Raw genomic sequence first — 18,434 nt, 5'->3', positions numbered from 1 at the left:
ATGTTGCTGTGGGAAACAATACGGTCATGTTGCTGTGGGAAACAATACGGTCATGTTGCTGTGGGAAACAATACGGTCATGTTGCTGTGGGAAACGATACGGTCATGTTGCTGTGGGAAACGATATGGTCATGTTGCTGTGGGAAACGATACGGTCATGTTGCTGTGGGTAACGATACGGTCATGTTGCTGTGAGACGATACGGTCATGTTGCTGTGGGAAACGATACGGTCATGTTGCTGTGGGTAACGATACGGTCATGTTGCTGTGGGAAACAATATGGTCATGTTGCTGTGGGAAACGATACGGTCATGTTGCTGTGGGAAACGATACGGTCATGTTGCTGTGGGAAACAATACGGTCATGTTGCTGTGGGAAACAATACGGTCATGTTGCTGTGGGAAACGATACGGTCATGTTGCTGTGAAACGATACGGTCATGTTGCTGTGGGAAACGATACGGTCATGTTGCTGTGGGAAACAATATGGTCATGTTGCTGTGGGAAACAATACGGTCATGTTGCTGTGGGAAACAATACGGTCATGTTGCTGTGGGAAACGATATGGTCATGTTGCTGTGGGAAACGATACGGTCATGTTGCTGTGGGAAACGATACGGTCATGTTGCTGTGGGAAACGACATGGTCATGTTGCTGTGGGAAACAATACGGTCATGTTGCTGTGGGAAACAATACGGTCATGTTGCTGTGGGTAACGATACGGTCATGTTGCTGTGGGAAACAATACGGTCATGTTGCTGTGGGAAACAATACGGTCATGTTGCTGTGGGAAACAATACGGTCATGTTGCTGTGGGAAACAATACGGTCATGTTGCTGTGGGAAACAATACGGTCATGTTGCTGTGGGAAACAATACGGTCATGTTGCTGTGGGTAACGATACGGTCATGTTGCTGTGGGAAACAATATGGTCATGTTGCTGTGGGAAACAATACGGTCATGTTGCTGTGGGTAACGATACGGTCATGTTGCTGTGGGAAACAATACGGTCATGTTGCTGTGGGAAACAATATGGTCATGTTGCTGTGGGAAACAATATGGTCATGTTGCTGTGGGAAACAATACGGTCATGTTGCTGTGGGAAACAATACGGTCATGTTGCTGTGGGTAACGATACGGTCATGTTGCTGTGGGTAACAATATGGTCATGTTGCTGTGGGAAACAATATGGTCATGTTGCTGTGGGAAACAATATGGTCATGTTGCTGTGGGAAACAATATGGTCATGTTGCTGTGGGAAACAATACGGTCATGTTGCTGTGGGAAACAATACGGTCATGTTGCTGTGGGTAACGATACGGTCATGTTGCTGTGGGAAACAATACGGTCATGTTGCTGTGGGAAACAATATGGTCATGTTGCTGTGGGAAACAATATGGTCATGTTGCTGTGGGAAACAATATGGTCATGTTGCTGTGGGAAACAATACGGTCATGTTGCTGTGGGAAACAATACGGTCATGTTGCTGTGGGAAACAATATGGTCATGTTGCTGTGGGAAACAATATGGTCATGTTGCTGTGGGAAACAATATGGTCATGTTGCTGTGGGAAACAATATGGTCATGTTGCTGTGGGAAACAATACGGTCATGTTGCTGTGGGAAACAATATGGTCATGTTGCTGTGGGAAACAATATGGTCATGTTGCTGTGGGAAACAATATGGTCATGTTGCTGTGGGAAACAATATGGTCATGTTGCTGTGGGAAACAATATGGTCATGTTGCTGTGGGAAACAATATGGTCATGTTGCTGTGGGAAACAATACGGTCATGTTGCTGTGGGAAACAATATGGTCATGTTGCTGTGGGAAACAATATGGTCATGTTGCTGTGGGAAACAATACGGTCATGTTGCTGTGGGAAACGATACGGTCATGTTGCTGTGGGTAACGATACGGTCATGTTGCTGTGGGAAACAATACGGTCATGTTGCTGTGGGAAACAATATGGTCATGTTGCTGTGGGAAACAATATGGTCATGTTGCTGTGGGAAACAATATGGTCATGTTGCTGTGGGAAACAATACGGTCATGTTGCTGTGGGAAACAATACGGTCATGTTGCTGTGGGAAACAATACGGTCATGTTGCTGTGGGAAACAATACGGTCATGTTGCTGTGGGAAACAATACGGTCATGTTGCTGTGGGAAACAATATGGTCATGTTGCTGTGGGAAACAATACGGTCATGTTGCTGTGGGAAACAATACGGTCATGTTGCTGTGGGTAACGATACGGTCATGTTGCTGTGGGAAACGATACGGTCATGTTGCTGTGGGTAACGATACGGTCATGTTGCTGTGGGTAACAATATGGTCATGTTGCTGTGGGAAACAATACGGTCATGTTGCTGTGGGAAACAATATGGTCATGTTGCTGTGGGAAACAATACGGTCATGTTGCTGTGGGTAACGATACGGTCATGTTGCTGTGGGAAACAATACGGTCATGTTGCTGTGGGAAACAATACGGTCATGTTGCTGTGGGAAACGATACGGTCATGTTGCTGTGGGAAACAATACGGTCATGTTGCTGTGGGTAACGATACGGTCATGTTGCTGTGGGAAACGATACGGTCATGTTGCTGTGGGAAACAATACGGTCATGTTGCTGTGGGTAACGATACGGTCATGTTGCTGTGGGAAACAATATGGTCATGTTGCTGTGGGTAACGATACGGTCATGTTGCTGTGGGAAACGATACGGTCATGTTGCTGTGGGAAACAATACGGTCATGTTGCTGTGGGAAACAATACGGTCATGTTGCTGTGGGAAACAATATGGTCATGTTGCTGTGGGAAACAATACGGTCATGTTGCTGTGGGAAACAATACGGTCATGTTGCTGTGGGAAACAATACGGTCATGTTGCTGTGGGAAACAATACGGTCATGTTGCTGTGGGAAACAATACGGTCATGTTGCTGTGGGAAACAATACGGTCATGTTGCTGTGGGAAACAATATGGTCATGTTGCTGTGGGAAACAATACGGTCATGTTGCTGTGGGTAACGATACGGTCATGTTGCTGTGGGAAACAATACGGTCATGTTGCTGTGGGAAACAATACGGTCATGTTGCTGTGGGAAACAATATGGTCATGTTGCTGTGGGAAACAATACGGTCATGTTGCTGTGGGAAACAATACGGTCATGTTGCTGTGGGAAACAATACGGTCATGTTGCTGTGGGAAACAATACGGTCATGTTGCTGTGGGAAACAATACGGTCATGTTGCTGTGGGAAACAATACGGTCATGTTGCTGTGGGAAACAATATGGTCATGTTGCTGTGGGAAACAATACGGTCATGTTGCTGTGGGAAACGATACGGTCATATTGCTGTGGGAAACGATACGGTCATGTTGCTGTGGGAAACAATACGGTCATGTTGCTGTGGGTAACGATACGGTCATGTTGCTGTGGGTAACGATACGGTCATGTTGCTGTGGGTAACGATACGGTCATGTTGCTGTGGGTAACGATACGGTCATGTTGCTGTGGGTAACGATACGGTCATGTTGCTGTGGGAAACGATACGGTCATGTTGCTGTGGGAAACGATACGGTCATGTTGCTGTGGGAAACGATACGGTCATGTTGCTGTGGGTAACGATACGGTCATGTTGCTGTGGGAAACGATACGGTCATGTTGCTGTGGGAAACGATACGGTCATGTTGCTGTGGGAAACGATACGGTCATGTTGCTGTGGGTAACGATACGGTCATGTTGCTGTGGGTAACGATACGGTCATGTTGCTGTGGGAAACGATACGGTCATGTTGCTGTGGGAAACGATATGGTCATGTTGCTGTGGGAAACAATATGGTCATGTTGCTGTGGGAAACGATACGGTCATGTTGCTGTGGGAAACGATACGGTCATGTTGCTGTGGGTAACGATACGGTCATGTTGCTGTGGGAAACGATATGGTCATGTTGCTGTGGGAAACGATACGGTCATGTTGCTGTGGGAAACGATACGGTCATGTTGCTGTGGGAAACGATACGGTCATGTTGCTGTGGGAAACGATACGGTCATGTTGCTGTGGGTAACGATACGGTCATGTTGCTGTGGGAAACAATACGGTCATGTTGCTGTGGGAAACAATACGGTCATGTTGCTGTGGGAAACAATATGGTCATGTTGCTGTGGGAAACAATATGGTCATGTTGCTGTGGGAAACAATATGGTCATGTTGCTGTGGGAAACAATACGGTCATGTTGCTGTGGGTAACGATACGGTCATGTTGCTGTGGGAAACGATACGGTCATGTTGCTGTGGGAAACGATACGGTCATGTTGCTGTGGGAAACAATACGGTCATGTTGCTGTGGGTAACGATACGGTCATGTTGCTGTGGGAAACGATACGGTCATGTTGCTGTGGGTAACGATACGGTCATGTTGCTGTGGGTAACGATACGGTCATGTTGCTGTGGGAAACGATACGGTCATGTTGCTGTGGGAAACGATACGGTCATGTTGCTGTGGGAAACGATACGGTCATGTTGCTGTGGGAAACGATACGGTCATGTTGCTGTGGGAAACGATACGGTCATGTTGCTGTGGGAAACGATACGGTCATGTTGCTGTGGGAAACGATACGGTCATGTTGCTGTGGGAAACGATACGGTCATGTTGCTGTGGGTAACGATACGGTCATGTTGCTGTGGGTAACGATACGGTCATGTTGCTGTGGGAAACGATACGGTCATGTTGCTGTGGGAAACAATACGGTCATGTTGCTGTGGGAAACGATACGGTCATGTTGCTGTGGGTAACGATACGGTCATGTTGCTGCGGGAAACAATACGGTCATGTTGCTGTGGGAAACAATACGGTCATGTTGCTGTGGGAAACAATATGGTCATGTTGCTGTGGGAAACAATACGGTCATGTTGCTGTGGGAAACAATATGGTCATGTTGCTGTGGGAAACAATACGGTCATGTTGCTGTGGGAAACAATACGGTCATGTTGCTGTGGGAAACAATATGGTCATGTTGCTGTGGGAAACAATACGGTCATGTTGCTGTGGGAAACAATACGGTCATGTTGCTGTGGGTAACGATACGGTCATGTTGCTGTGGGTAACGATACGGTCATGTTGCTGTGGGAAACGATACGGTCATGTTGCTGTGGGAAACAATACGGTCATGTTGCTGTGGGAAACAATAAGGTCATGTTGCTGTGGGAATGGACAGCTCCGAAGTCTTCAAATTAATGGAGGGAATAAAAGACAAGCATTTGCCCTCCTCCAAGACTCCCCTAGTCCCTGCATGCATCCCAAATGGAACCCTATTCATTATATCAGGGTTTCCCATAGGGCTGTCCCCGACCAATCAATTGGTTGACACTTTTAAGTGTGTATTTTTCAATATATCGACACAACCTATGTTTTGAATGAAATCAACTATATGTAGGCTACTGAACTTGTCTGATGCTTTAAGTACTGCGATTTAAAAATGAAGACACATTACTGAAGAGGGAGCCAGAGATCAATATAGCCTAACCAGAAGAAAGAAAGAACTGTTCCTGACCCTCCTCCCCGCTGCTGCTGCTGGCCTTCACAGATTCTAAGCTCCTGAAGTTGCCAGTAAAAGGCTACACCAGCGGTCACCAACCTTTTCCATTTGGAGTGCCATGTTATCGTACCGTTCCCTACTGATCTGCCTGCTGAGGATTCCTCTACTGATGGTTTTCATATGCACATTTTCATGGAACAGTTTCATTTATAATAAAGTCTTCATGTCTCAAAATCAACGTCATGCAGTTCATCAAAATTCTTTCAAAATGAAAATTATACAAATCTAAAAATAACTTCTATTGACATTGCCAATATGTAAAAATAGCCTACATGAAGCCAACAAATAAAGAAAATATCCTGATTTAAAAAATATATATACAGTGGGGCAAAAAAGTATTTAGTCAGCCACCAATTGTGCAAGTTCTCCCACTTAAAAAGATGAGAGAGGCCTGTAATTTTCATCATAGGTACACTTCAACTATGACAGACAAAATGAGGGAAAAAAATCCTGAAAATCACATTGTAGGATTTTTAATGAATTTATTTGCAAATTATGGTGGAAAATAAGTATTTGGTCACCTACAAACAAGCAAGATTTCTGGCTCTCACAGACCTGTAACTTCTTCTTTAAGAGGCTCCTCTGTCCTCCACTCGTTACCTGTATTAATGGCACCTGTTTGAACTTATCAGTATAAAAGACACCTGTCCACAACCTCAAACAGTCACACTCCAAACTCCACTATGGCCAAGACCAAAGAGCTGTCAAAGGACACCAGAAACAAAATTGTAGACCTGCACCAGGCTGGGAAGACTGAATCTGCAATAGGTAAGCAGCTTGGTTTGAAGAAATCAACTGTGGGAGCAATTATTAGGAAATGGAAGACATACAAGACCACTGATAATCTCCCTCGATCTGGGGCTCGACGCAAGATCTCACCCCGTGGGGTCAAAATGATCACAAGAACGGTGAGCAAAAATCCCAGAACCACACGGGGGGACCTAGTGAATGACCTGCAGAGAGCTGGGACCAAAGTAACAAAGCCTACCATCAGTAACACACTACGCCGCCAGGGACTCAAATCCTGCAGTGCCAGACGTGTCCCCCTGCTTAAGCCAGTACATGTCCAGGCCCGTCTGAAGTTTGCTAGAGAGCATTTGGATGATCCAGAAGAAGATTGGGAGAATGTCATATGGTCAGATGAAACCAAAATATAACTTTTTGGTAAAAACTCAACTCGTTGTGTTTGGAGGACAAAAAATGCTGAGTTGCATCCAAAGAACACCATACCTACTGTGAAGCATGGGGGTGGAAACATCATGCTTTGGGGCTGTTTTTCTGCAAAGGGACCAGGACGACTGATCCGTGTAAAGGAAAGAATGAATGGGGCCATGTATCGTGAGATTTTGAGTGAAAACCTCCTTCCATCAGCAAGGGCATTGAAGATGAAACGTGGCTGGGTCTTTCAGCATGACAATGATCCCAAACACACCGCCCGGGCAACGAAGGAGTGGCTTCGTAAGAAGCATTTCAAGGTCCTGGAGTGGCCTAGCCAGTCTCCAGATCTCAACCCCATAGAAAATCTTTGGAGGGAGTTGAAAGTCTGTGTTGCCCAGCAACAGCCCCAAAACATCACTGCTCTAGAGGAGATCTGCATGGAGGAATGGGCCAAAATACCAGCAACAGTGTGTGAAAACCTTGTGAAGACTTACAGAAAACGTTTGACCTCTGTCATTGCCAACAAAGGGTATATAACAAAGTATTGAGAAACTTTTGTTATTGACCAAATACTTATTTTCCACCATAATTTGCAAATAAATTCATTAAAAATCCTACAATGTGATTTTCTGGATTTTTTTTTCTCATTTTGTCTGTCATAGTTGAAGTGTACCTATGATGAAAATTACAGGCCTCTCTCATATTCTTAAGTGGGAGAACTTGCACAATTGGTGGCTGACTAAATACTTTTTTGCCCCACTGTATATCCTTAAAATCACATTGGCTATGCATGGTCTGTTTGCAAGGAACTTGAAACTCTATGAACTTGGTCAAGGCCCAAAGCTCATGCTGGCAAACTTAAAGTATTCTGGGCCTTTAGAGTTTCTGCTCCAGTGAGCTCCGGACAGACACAGTTGTAGGCTATTTGCGCAAGAGAAGTAATATTTTAGTCAAATATTATATCTGTTTGGGCGGTCTGTTAGATCTTCTTGCGGTCAATTTGCAGTCTACAAATGATGTAATTATGTTCTGGCCCCCTGACCATATGTTCAAGAAAACATCTGCCCGCGACTGAATCTAGTTGATGATCCCTGCCCTATATAGTGCACTACATTTGACAGAGTACTATAGGAAATATGGTGCCATTTAGGAAACAGTCCCTATCTCTATCTACGCCAAGGCTTTGCATGTATTTAGCCGTGGCTCAGTCTTTCTAATGCCTGACTGTAATTGTTGTACGGGCATCTTGGCACTCCCTCGGCTCGCCAACCTGAATGCCAAGCCACTCGCTACCTGCAATTACCCTCCCACCCGCCCTCCCACACTAATGTTTGTCTGTTGTTTTATCTGTGGAGCGAGAGACACTTTTTTGCACAGTGCTTGAAGTGCTGGTTTATATGGGCCTGGCTGTGCCTTTATGAGTGCGTCCTAAATGACACCCTATTTCCTACATATAGTGCACTACTTTTGACCAGGGCCAAGGTCTGTATGCATGCTGTGGTGAGAGGGAGAGCTCTCACGTTTCATTAAGAGGGCATAATAATAAGCAATGAGTTAGTGGTGTACAGTACTTTGTGGTCCCGTGTAGCTCAGTTGTTAGAGCATGGCGCTTGCAACGCCAGGGTTGTGGGTTCGATTTCCACGGGGGACTAGTACATAAATGTATGCATTCAGTGCTGTAAGTCACTCTGGATAAGAGTGTCTGCTAAATGACTAAAATGTAAATAATCTTCTGTTTTAATTAATAGCAACAATAGCAATGTGTGAGTATAGTTGCAGTAAGTGTCTTATAAAGGGTGGGTGTGGATTTCAAACGTCTCTCTGTCTGCGGCTCCACCACTATAGCGGGGCTATTTTTATTACTTATGTAAGGGGGAAAGCCGTAGCTAGCTAAATGCTAGTTTGTTTGGGGACTAGCTTTAAGGTGTTTATATGTGCGAGGCAGAGAGTGGGAGAGAGGGACGTTAATCGTGTTTACCCCACCATGGTGAGTTCTGTGGCGGACTCGGTAGTTCAGCGAGGGCAGGGGGTACAGTCTTCCAATCTCTCAGCAAAACGATATACATGTTCACTACACAGACTCATTTAAAGCTAATTTAATGAGATGTGAGCTTCTCAACTTCCTGATTACATCTGAGAACATGGTGCCGGAGAGTATGTTATGGAGATCATAGAGCATGTGGGCTTCATAGGGGATACATGCGTCACCGCTACTGTTAGTGTGATGGCAAACCTCTTGGTTTTTTAATGAGAGGCCAAGGCTTAACCTTTGTATTCAAATGTTTTAACTGGAGGCTATGGGCTCTTCTCACTGGCTGGAAGAAGCAAGGGGATAATGAATTAAACATGTGGTGTTAGAGCGAAAGAGCACGCGAGCGAGGCCAGGTGTGTACTGAGAGCTGGGGGGGGGGGGGTCAAGGGTGTAAAATGAGTTGGGGAGTTGGGGTGAGGATGGGGTCATCATGGATTAGGTTATCATGGAGAGTCCTTATCTTGTGGGATGTGGCTGTCGTCTCAACACATCAGCCAGTGCTGAAGGGAGATGCATAGTGGGGACAGGATAATGGATATGTCCTGACGAGAGAGAGAGAGAGAGAGAGAGAGAGAGAGACAGAGAGAGAGACAGAGAGACAGAGACAGAGACAGAGAGAGAGAGAGAGAGAGAGAGAGACAGAGAGAGAGACAGAGAGAGAGACAGAGAGACAGAGACAGAGAGAGAGAGAGAGAGAGAGAGAGAGAGAGAGAGAGAGAGAGAGAGAGAGAGAGAGAGAGAGAGAGAGAGAGAGAGAGAGAGAGAGAGAGAGAGAGAGAGAGAGAGAGAGAGAGAGAGAGGTGTGTGAAAAGAATCTGAAATCATTATTAAGGTGGACTTGGACATAGACATTAAGTACTCAGAGAACTGCTAAGTACCACAGATAAGAATGAGTTATTTTCTGTCATGCCTAAAGTGCATGACAATGATGTTTGTAAAGAAAAGGGCAGATGTAAAGCTTGTTGAGAAACTTTAAGTCCACGGGGTATTCATATTGTACGTTTTTCCATTCCTCTTCATTCTTAGCCCTCTCTCTATGGTCTGTAATTATTGAGCTGCATACTTGACTGCAGTCAGAGATTAGTGAGTGACTCTGTCGTCTTTGAGTTGTGGGCTACTTCTTTCACCAGCCACCAGTGCTCAGGTTTATACGTTGTGGCTGTATGTTTATTTGCTGTTGACAAATCCAATTTCCCCTCGTGCGATTAATTAGTTTTAGATCAGATATACTTCATTGAATGTTATTCACAGAAATGTGCTTTGCGTACAGAAACGTCAAGTTTATTAATTTCAGTTCAGTGATGTGCTCATTCTCGCTCTTGCTCTCTCTCTCTCCCCCCTCTCTCTCCCTCCAGAGTGCCACTGAAAGTGGAGCAGGCAAACAACGCACGGGACGCCCTGGCCAAGGCTGTGTACAGCCGGCTGTTTGACCACGTGGTCACCAGGGTCAACCAGTGTTTCCCCTTCCATTCCTCTGCCAACTTCATCGGGGTTCTGGATATCGCAGGCTTCGGTCTGTACACCTTCTATGTGCCCTATGTACAGGGCTTTCTGAAAGTATTCATACCTCTTGACTTATTCCATATTTTGGTGTGTTACAGCCTGAATTCAACATTTATAAAACATTTAAATACATCTCACCCATCTACACTTAATACCCCATAATTGCGAAGTTTGTTTTTAGAAATTTTTGCAAATGTATTTAAAAAAGGTTGTCAGGAATATCTGATTTACGTAAGTATTCACACCCCTGAGTCAATACTTTGTTGAAGCACCTTTGCCTACGATTACAGCTGCGAGTCTTTCTGGGTAAGTCTCTAAGAGCTTTCCACACCTAGGTTGTGTAACATTTGCCCATTTTTCTTTTCAAAATTCTTCAAGCTCTGTCAGATTGGTTGTTGATCATTGCTAGACAACCATTTTCAGGTTTTGCCATAGATTCTCAAGCAAATTTAAGTCAAAACTGTAACTCGGCCACTCTGGAAAATTCAGTATTTTTGGTAAGCAACTCCAGTGTAGATTTGGCCTTGTTATTTCAGGTTATTGTTCTGCTGAAAGGGGAATTAATCTCAGAGTTTGTTGGAAAGTAGAGTGAACCAGGTTTTCCTCTAGGATTCCGTTTCTTTTTTATCCTGAAAAACTCCTCAGTCTTTAATGATTACAAGCAGTCCTTGACGATTACAAGCATACCCATAACAGGATGCAGCCACCACTATGCTTGAAAATATTCAGAGTGGTACTCTGTAATGTGTTGAATTGGATTTGCCCCAATTTGTATTCAGGACAGAAAGTGAATTGCTTTGGCACATACTTTTTAGCAGTATTACTTTAGTGCCTTAATGCAAATAGGATGCATGGAATATTTGTATTCTGTACATGCTTCCATCTTTCCTCTGTCAATTAGGTTAGTATTGTGGAGTAACTACAATGTTATTGATCCATCCTCAGTTTTCTCCTGTTACAGCCATTAAACTCTGTAACTGCTTTAAAGTCACCATTGGCCTCATGGTGAAGTCCCTGAGCTGTATCTTTCCTCTCTGGCAAGTTAGGAAGGACACCTGTATCTTTGTAGTGACTGGGTGTATTGATACACCATCCAAAGTGTAATTAACAACTTCACCATGCTCAAAGGGATATTCAGCTTTTTTGTCAGCTTTTTTTACCCGTCTACCAATAGTTGCTCTTCTTTGCAAGGCATTGGAAAACCTCCCTGGTATTTGTGGTTGAATCTGTGTTTGAAATGTTCTGCTCAACTGAGGGATCTTACAGATAATTGTATGTGTGGGGTACAGAGATGAGGCATTCATTCAAAAACTAGCTGCAAAAAACACTCAAACTGGACCGTTTTATCTCCATCTCTTCATTCAAAGACTCAATCATGGACACTTACTGACAGTTGTGGCTGCTTATCGAGATGTATTGTTCTCTCTACCTTCTTGTCCTTTGTGCTGTTGTCTGTGCCCAATAATGTTTGTACCATGTTTTGTGCTGCTACCATGTTGTTGTCAAGTTGTGTTGCTACCATGCATGCTGTGTTTTCATGTGTTGCTGCCATGCTATGTTATTGTCTTAGGTCCATGCAACTTATTATGTGACTTGTAACGCATATTTTAACTCTTGAACATATTTAGGCTTGCCATAACAAAGGGGTTGAATACTTATTGACTCAAGAAATTTCATCTTTTCATTTCTAAAAAGAAACAATTCCACTTTGACATTATGGGGGTATTGTGTGTAGGCCAGTGACACAGAATCTACATTCAATCCATTTTAAATTCAGGCTGTAACACGTGTAAAAAGTCAAGGGGTGTGAATACTTTCTGAAGGCACTGGGCATATGTGTTCTATGGATGTGATACACGATGCCACATGATATGATAGTAGTAGCACAATTTATTATCCCTCAGGGGGAAAATGGTTTTACAGCATAATTGTCCATAAAACAACTTCAACAACAACAGACATTTCCCCACGAGACAACATTATACAGAACATAACATGAACCACACATTGCATATAATTGCAAGAGTCCATTAGTCAGAGACAGTGGTGGTTTACGGCTAAAGTGCTTGGTTTTTTAATGTGTTTTCGTTTCCTGATGTCTCTCTTCCAGAGTACTTTGAGCACAACAGCTTTGAGCAGTTCTGCATCAACTACTGTAACGAGAAGCTGCAGCAGTTCTTCAACGAACGCATCCTGAAAGAGGTGAGTGCTTCTTCCAGGGTCTGTGTGTGTTCACCCCAATGTCCCTGCCTCCTTAACTGACATCCCAGTTGTCTAACCAGGGATCAACTTCAAGTTGTCTTTCTGCGATTCCTAGCATCTCCTCGCCTCCTTCTAAGCTATTTGAAGGGTATGTCCATGGGTCCCTCCCATCGGACCTTCTTCAATGCGTTTTGAGAAGGAGGCAAGAAGAGAGGATGCAAGAAATCGAGAAAAGATGAACTGAGAATGAGCCCAGGTGTTTGCAACAAGCAGAAGGAAACCTTGACATTTGGATTCAGTTATATTTGTCAGAGATGATGTTGCAAAATTCTGTGAACTTGGTTTTCCAGAAATCCTGTTTGGAGGATTCTGGATTTCCTGCTTATTCCTTCCTGATTTCAGGAATCCTCCAACCGGGATTTGGGGAAAACCAGGGAATTTATTGAACATTCCCGTAACTTTGCAACCCTAGTCAGAGACCTTGGTAAAGTAATGTGTTATTGCACAATGGATAGAAAAGCAACTCTTGACGGATTTATTTGAATACATTGGAGTCCTTGGCCTCATTATAGTAGAGAACTATCTTGTATAATAAACAATATTAAATTATATTCTGAATGTCATTCTGAAGGTCATTATAAATGTTTGTTATTGGAACTGTTCTGTTTCAAATTCTAGGAACAAGAGCTGTATCAGAAGGAGGGCCTTGGAGTGAACGAGGTCCGGTATGTTGACAATCAGGACTGCATAGGTTTGTCTAATCTTAATACCATTTCGTGCACATCATTTCAGAGGGTTAGCCTACGTACAGTATCCTCCACCTAGTTTCCAGTGTTTTCCCCCTGTTTTATCAATGTGTTGCCATTCCATGTTCTTCTGACTAGAGATCTGTCTCTGCGTGGGAAGCTGGAACAGCTGTTTTCTCTGAGAGAAGTTAAACTCTTGAACGGGGCCTGGCTCTTCGGAATGGGGCCTGGCTCTGCGGAATGGGGCCTGGCTCTGCGGAATGGGGCCTGGCTCGGCGGAATGGGGCCTGGCTCGGCGGAATGGGGACTGCCTCTGCGTAATGGGGTCTCTTCCTCCCCCAAAATGACTGTGCATTGCTGTGTATGAGAAATGATACACTGCTCAAAAAAATAAAGGGAACACTTAAACAACACAATGTAACTCCAAGTCAATCACACTTCTGTGAAATCAAACTGTCCACTTAGGAAGCAACACTGATTGACAATACATTTCAAATGCTGTTGTGCAAATGGAATAGACAAAAGGTGGAAATTATAGGCAATTAGCAAGACACCCCCAATAAAGGAGTGGTTCTGCAGGTGGTGACCACAGACCACTTCTCAGTTCCTATGCTTCCTGGCTGATGTTTTGGTCACTTTTGAATGCTGGCGGTGCTTTCACTCTAGTGGTAGCATGAGACGGAGTCTACAACCCACACAAGTGGCTCAGGTAGTGCAGCTCATCCAGGATGGCACATAAATGCGAGCTGTGGCAAGAAGGTTTGCTGTGTCTGTCAGCGTAGTGTCCAGAGCATGGAGGCGCTACCAGGAGACAGGCCAGTACATCAGGAGACGTGGAGGAGGCCGTAGGAGGGCAACAACCCAGCAGCAGGACCGCTACCTCCGCCTTTGTGCAAGGAGGAGCAGGTGGAGCACTGCCAGAGCCCTGCAAAATGACCTCCAGCAGGCCACAAATGTGCATGTGTCTGCTCAAACGGTCAGAAACAGACTCCATGAGGGTGGTATGAGGGCCCGACGTCCACAGGTGGGGGTTGTGCTTACAGCCCGACACCGTGCAGGACGTTTGGCATTTGCCAGAGAACACCAAGATTGGCAAATTCGCCACTGGCGCCCTGTGCTCTTCACAGATGAAAGCAGGTTCACACTGAGCACATGTGACAGAGTCTGGAGACGCCGTGGAGAACGTTCTGCTGCCTGCAACATCCTCCAGCATGACCGGTTTGGCGGTGGGTCAGTCATGGTGTGGGGTGGCATTTCTTTGGGGGGCCGCACAGCCCTCCATGTGCTCGCCAGAGGTAGCCTGACTGCCATTAGGTACCGAGATGAGATCCTCAGACCCCTTGTGAGACCATATTCTGGTGCGGTTGGCCCTGGGTTCCTCCTAATGCAAGACAATGCTAGACCTCATGTGGCTGGAGTGTGTCAGCAGTTCCTGCAAGAGGAAGGCATTGATGCTATGGACTGGCCCGCCCGTTCCCCAGACCTGAATCCAATTGAGCACATCTGGGACATCATGTCTCGCTCCATCCACCAACGCCACGTTGCACCACAGACTGTCCAGGAGTTGGCGGATGCTTTAGTCCAGGTCTGGGAGGAGATCCCTCAGGAGACCATCCCCCACCTCATCAGGAGCATGCCCAGGCGTTGTAGGGAGCTCATACAGGCACATGGAGGCCACACACACTACTGAGCCTCATTTTGACTTGTTTTAAGGACATTACATCAAAGTTGGATCAGCCTGTAGTGTGGTTTTCCACTTTAATTTTGAGTGTGACTCCAAATCCAGACCTCCATGGGTTGATAAATTTGATTTCCATTGATAATTTTTGTGTGATTTTGTTGTCAGCACATTCAACTATGTAAAGAAAAAAGTATTTAATAAGAATATTTCATTCATTCAGATCTAGGATGTGTTATTATAGTGTTCCCTTTATTTTTTTGAGCAGTGTATATCCTCCTGGATTGGCAGAGGAAAAAAGACTAAGGGACGGTCTATTGTAATTATACTGTAATAGGTCGCCTGTGGCGTTGCGGCGAGCAATCCCAAGAATATGCAGCTTTGAGCTTGTATGTGTCAAACACATTCTGTTTGAGCAACCCGTTGTTTAAACTAAGACACAAAAGAGGAAATAGGCAGTGAGAAGCTCCATTCTAGGGTTTCTTCTGGACCACTTTGGTGGTTGGCGTGGGCGTGGTCAAGGGCGCGGTCGCAGACTGAAAATCTTAGAGGCCGTCCTATTGGCCGCTGTTGCCATTTAAAGCTAACTTCCTGCAATTCTACACATTTAGTCATGGGTTGGAGATATTCTTTGAGCAGTTTTAAAGCTAATTTCCTGAAATTCTATACATCTTGCCATGGCTTATGCTATCTGAGTGACTCATACATTATATCAGAATCAAAGGGGACAAAAATACGCCTGAATGCATCATTGATTTAGGTGATTGTTCGTTCTTTAAGATTATTTTATGTAAAATTATATAGGTTTGAGTCGTTTAAGTTTACACTGAAAATATTTTTCCATCCCAATTTCTTTCTTTTTTACTGACTTTTCTATGCATAAAACACCTGCTCTCTCGCTCTCTCTCGCGCTCTCTCTCTAACCTATGGAAAGAGTGAGTCACTGCAGCTCTAACTATGGATGTGTCATTCAGTCATGTCTTAATGAGCCGTTGTTCTCTCGTGCAAAGTGGTCTGTGTAGGTCAAGGTCAGCCTATTCTGAACTGAAACATTTTCATTATTTTATTACACCTTAAATTGGTTTTTGGCAGGTACACCTCCCTTCCCTAGCGTAATTGGATATCTTACACCGTCAGTGGCCCTGGACTATACAAAGACTAAACCCCTAATGAAATATGTGAAGCAACAGGCTAGGATAGCTCTAAGGCTACACTGACTTATTGGATACAGTCAATTTGGGATCTCTTGACCCCTGACTCCTGACCGCTGTGTCTGTCTACAGACCTCGTGGAGGCCAAGCTGGTGGGCATCCTGGACATCCTGGATGAAGAGAACCGTCTACCTCAGCCCAGCGACCAGCACTTTGCAGAGACTGTACACAACAAACACAAGAACCACTTCCGACTGACCGTGAGTTCTTACTTTTAACCAGGATTCATGTCCTTTTTCTGTGTACTTATAGGTTGTGTGCGTTTTATTGTCCGTAATGTCAGTCATGGGTTTGTTAAGCCATTGGAATAAGTCTTGTTTCTGTGGGTGTATTTTTTTCACTTATTTAAAATGGATAGCGTGAAATGTGTTCCTCAGGTGCCACGGAAATCAAAGCTGCAAGTTCACAGGAATGTGAGGGATGACGAGGGATTCATCGTCAGACACTTTGCAGGAGCGGTGTGCTATGAGACGGTACATTTATGTTAACAAAATGACACATCAGGATGAAGGCTAGAAAACATCAACATTACACCTTTTTATATCATCAGACTTCGGTCTGTTTAAGTAATCCCCTATGTCCTTGTGGTAGGCCTATACTGCAGCATCTCCAACCAAACATTCTCCTCCTCTTTGAAACCTGCACAAAACCCAGCATGTGGAATTTTTTTTTTTTTTATCACAAGTTGCCCCACTTATCTTCCAACCAGAGTAGCATTTTTCTGAACTGGATGTGCTTCTGCATCTTCAAGGTTCTACATTTTCTCTGAATTGCAGACCAAGTTTGTGGAGAAGAACAATGATGCACTGCACATGTCCCTGGAGTGCCTGGTGAGTGAGTCTAAGGACCGGTTTATCCGGGAGCTCTTTGAGAACTCCAACAACACCAAGGACTCGAAACAGAAGGCCGGCAAGCTCAGCTTCATCAGCGTCGGCAACAAATTCAAGGTGAGGACGAATTTTAATCTACTACCTTTTACTTCCACACTTTATTAATGTGCTGCTCAACATGGTAGGTATCCCAAATGGGACCCTATTAAGTGTGCTACTTTTGACCAGGACCCATAGGGCATAGGGTGTCATTGATGCAGCCATGGAATACTGAGGGGGAATGTGTATAAATGTCGATTTTAAAGGTCCAGTCTACATGTTTTTATCTCAATATCAAATAATTTCTGGGTAAGAATTAAAGTACCTTACTGTGATGGGTTTTCAATTAAAATGGTCCAAAATAAACAAATAGCTTCTAAGCAAAGGGCAATTTCTCAAGAAATAATTTTGCTATGACTGTCTGGGAGTGGTCTGAGTGAAGAGTGTAATACTAGCTGTTATTGGCATGGAGGTTTGGAACCTTTTTTCTTATTGGTCTATTAATTTAATTAATTAATTTACCACCTGGTTGTGTCACCAGTATTATCATAATTTTCACAATTTACAGTATTATTACAACCTCATATATATATATATATATATATATATATATATATATATATATATATATATATATATATATATATATATATATATATATACTGTTTATATATACTGTTTATGAAACATAAGAAAATAAAGTTTTTGACTGCACTGGGCCTTTAACAGCCGTAGCAGGTGTGTTACGTTTATCTTGTTTTATATGCAAAACAGTAGCATCAAGGCTATTTTGTTACTTTATAGTCATAACCGTGATACTTTCTCACTCTATGCTGTGATCCTGTAAGAAGTGTTAAGATGCTGTGTCTGTTGTAAGTGAAATCAGAGGGGCGTTCAGGTGCTGCAATATTCATTCATGTTAATAAGCAGTTATTGTAAGCTATCATAGGTACTGCTAGACACAGTGGAGAAGAAGGAAAGTTGGAGTACAATAGTTCCAAAAAGTTACATACAATTTCAGAGGATTTGAATGCAGCTTATTTTTCAGGGCTGCATAATGTGTTTTGATTTAATCTTCCTCTGGTTTAGTTTCCACAGAGTTCATTTTGTTTCTACATTCTGTTAATGTGTTCTTCCTAATCTCTCTCCTTCCCACTGTTCCTCCTTCCAATCTGTCTCTCCATCCTTTCCCTATCCCCCATCACGCCTTGGTTTCTCAAATGACTGCCTCGCCTGGTTCACCAACTACTTCTCAGATAGAGTTCAATGTGTCAAATCGGAGGGCCTGTTGTCCGGACCTCTGGCAGTCTCTATGGGGGTGCCACAGGGTTCAATTCTCGGGCCGACTCTTTTCTCTGTATACATCAATGATGTCGCTCTTGCTGCTGGTGATTCTCTGATCCACCTCTATGCAGACGACACCATTCTGTATAATT

General features: G+C 44.0%; 1 protein-coding gene across 1 annotated transcript in view; it reads left to right on the top strand.

The window, feature by feature from the left end:
* The window catches only part of LOC120024355 (unconventional myosin-VI-like), a 116,907-nt gene that overhangs the window by 55,362 nt on the left and 43,111 nt on the right, over positions 1-18,434 (top strand). Inside the window, exons 13-18 of the mRNA XM_038968577.1 lie at positions 10,145-10,302; positions 12,403-12,494; positions 13,173-13,245; positions 16,202-16,329; positions 16,507-16,602; positions 16,906-17,076. Of these exons, the coding sequence (XP_038824505.1) occupies positions 10,145-10,302; positions 12,403-12,494; positions 13,173-13,245; positions 16,202-16,329; positions 16,507-16,602; positions 16,906-17,076 (718 nt within the window). The remainder of the gene's footprint in view (positions 1-10,144; positions 10,303-12,402; positions 12,495-13,172; positions 13,246-16,201; positions 16,330-16,506; positions 16,603-16,905; positions 17,077-18,434) is intronic.

Source organism: Salvelinus namaycush, chromosome 29 (genome assembly GCF_016432855.1).
Source record: "Salvelinus namaycush isolate Seneca chromosome 29, SaNama_1.0, whole genome shotgun sequence".
In the NCBI taxonomy this organism is placed as follows: Eukaryota; Metazoa; Chordata; class Actinopteri; order Salmoniformes; family Salmonidae; genus Salvelinus; species Salvelinus namaycush.
Note: the sequence above shows the minus strand (reverse complement) of the source record. Positions and strands in the feature narration are given on the sequence as shown.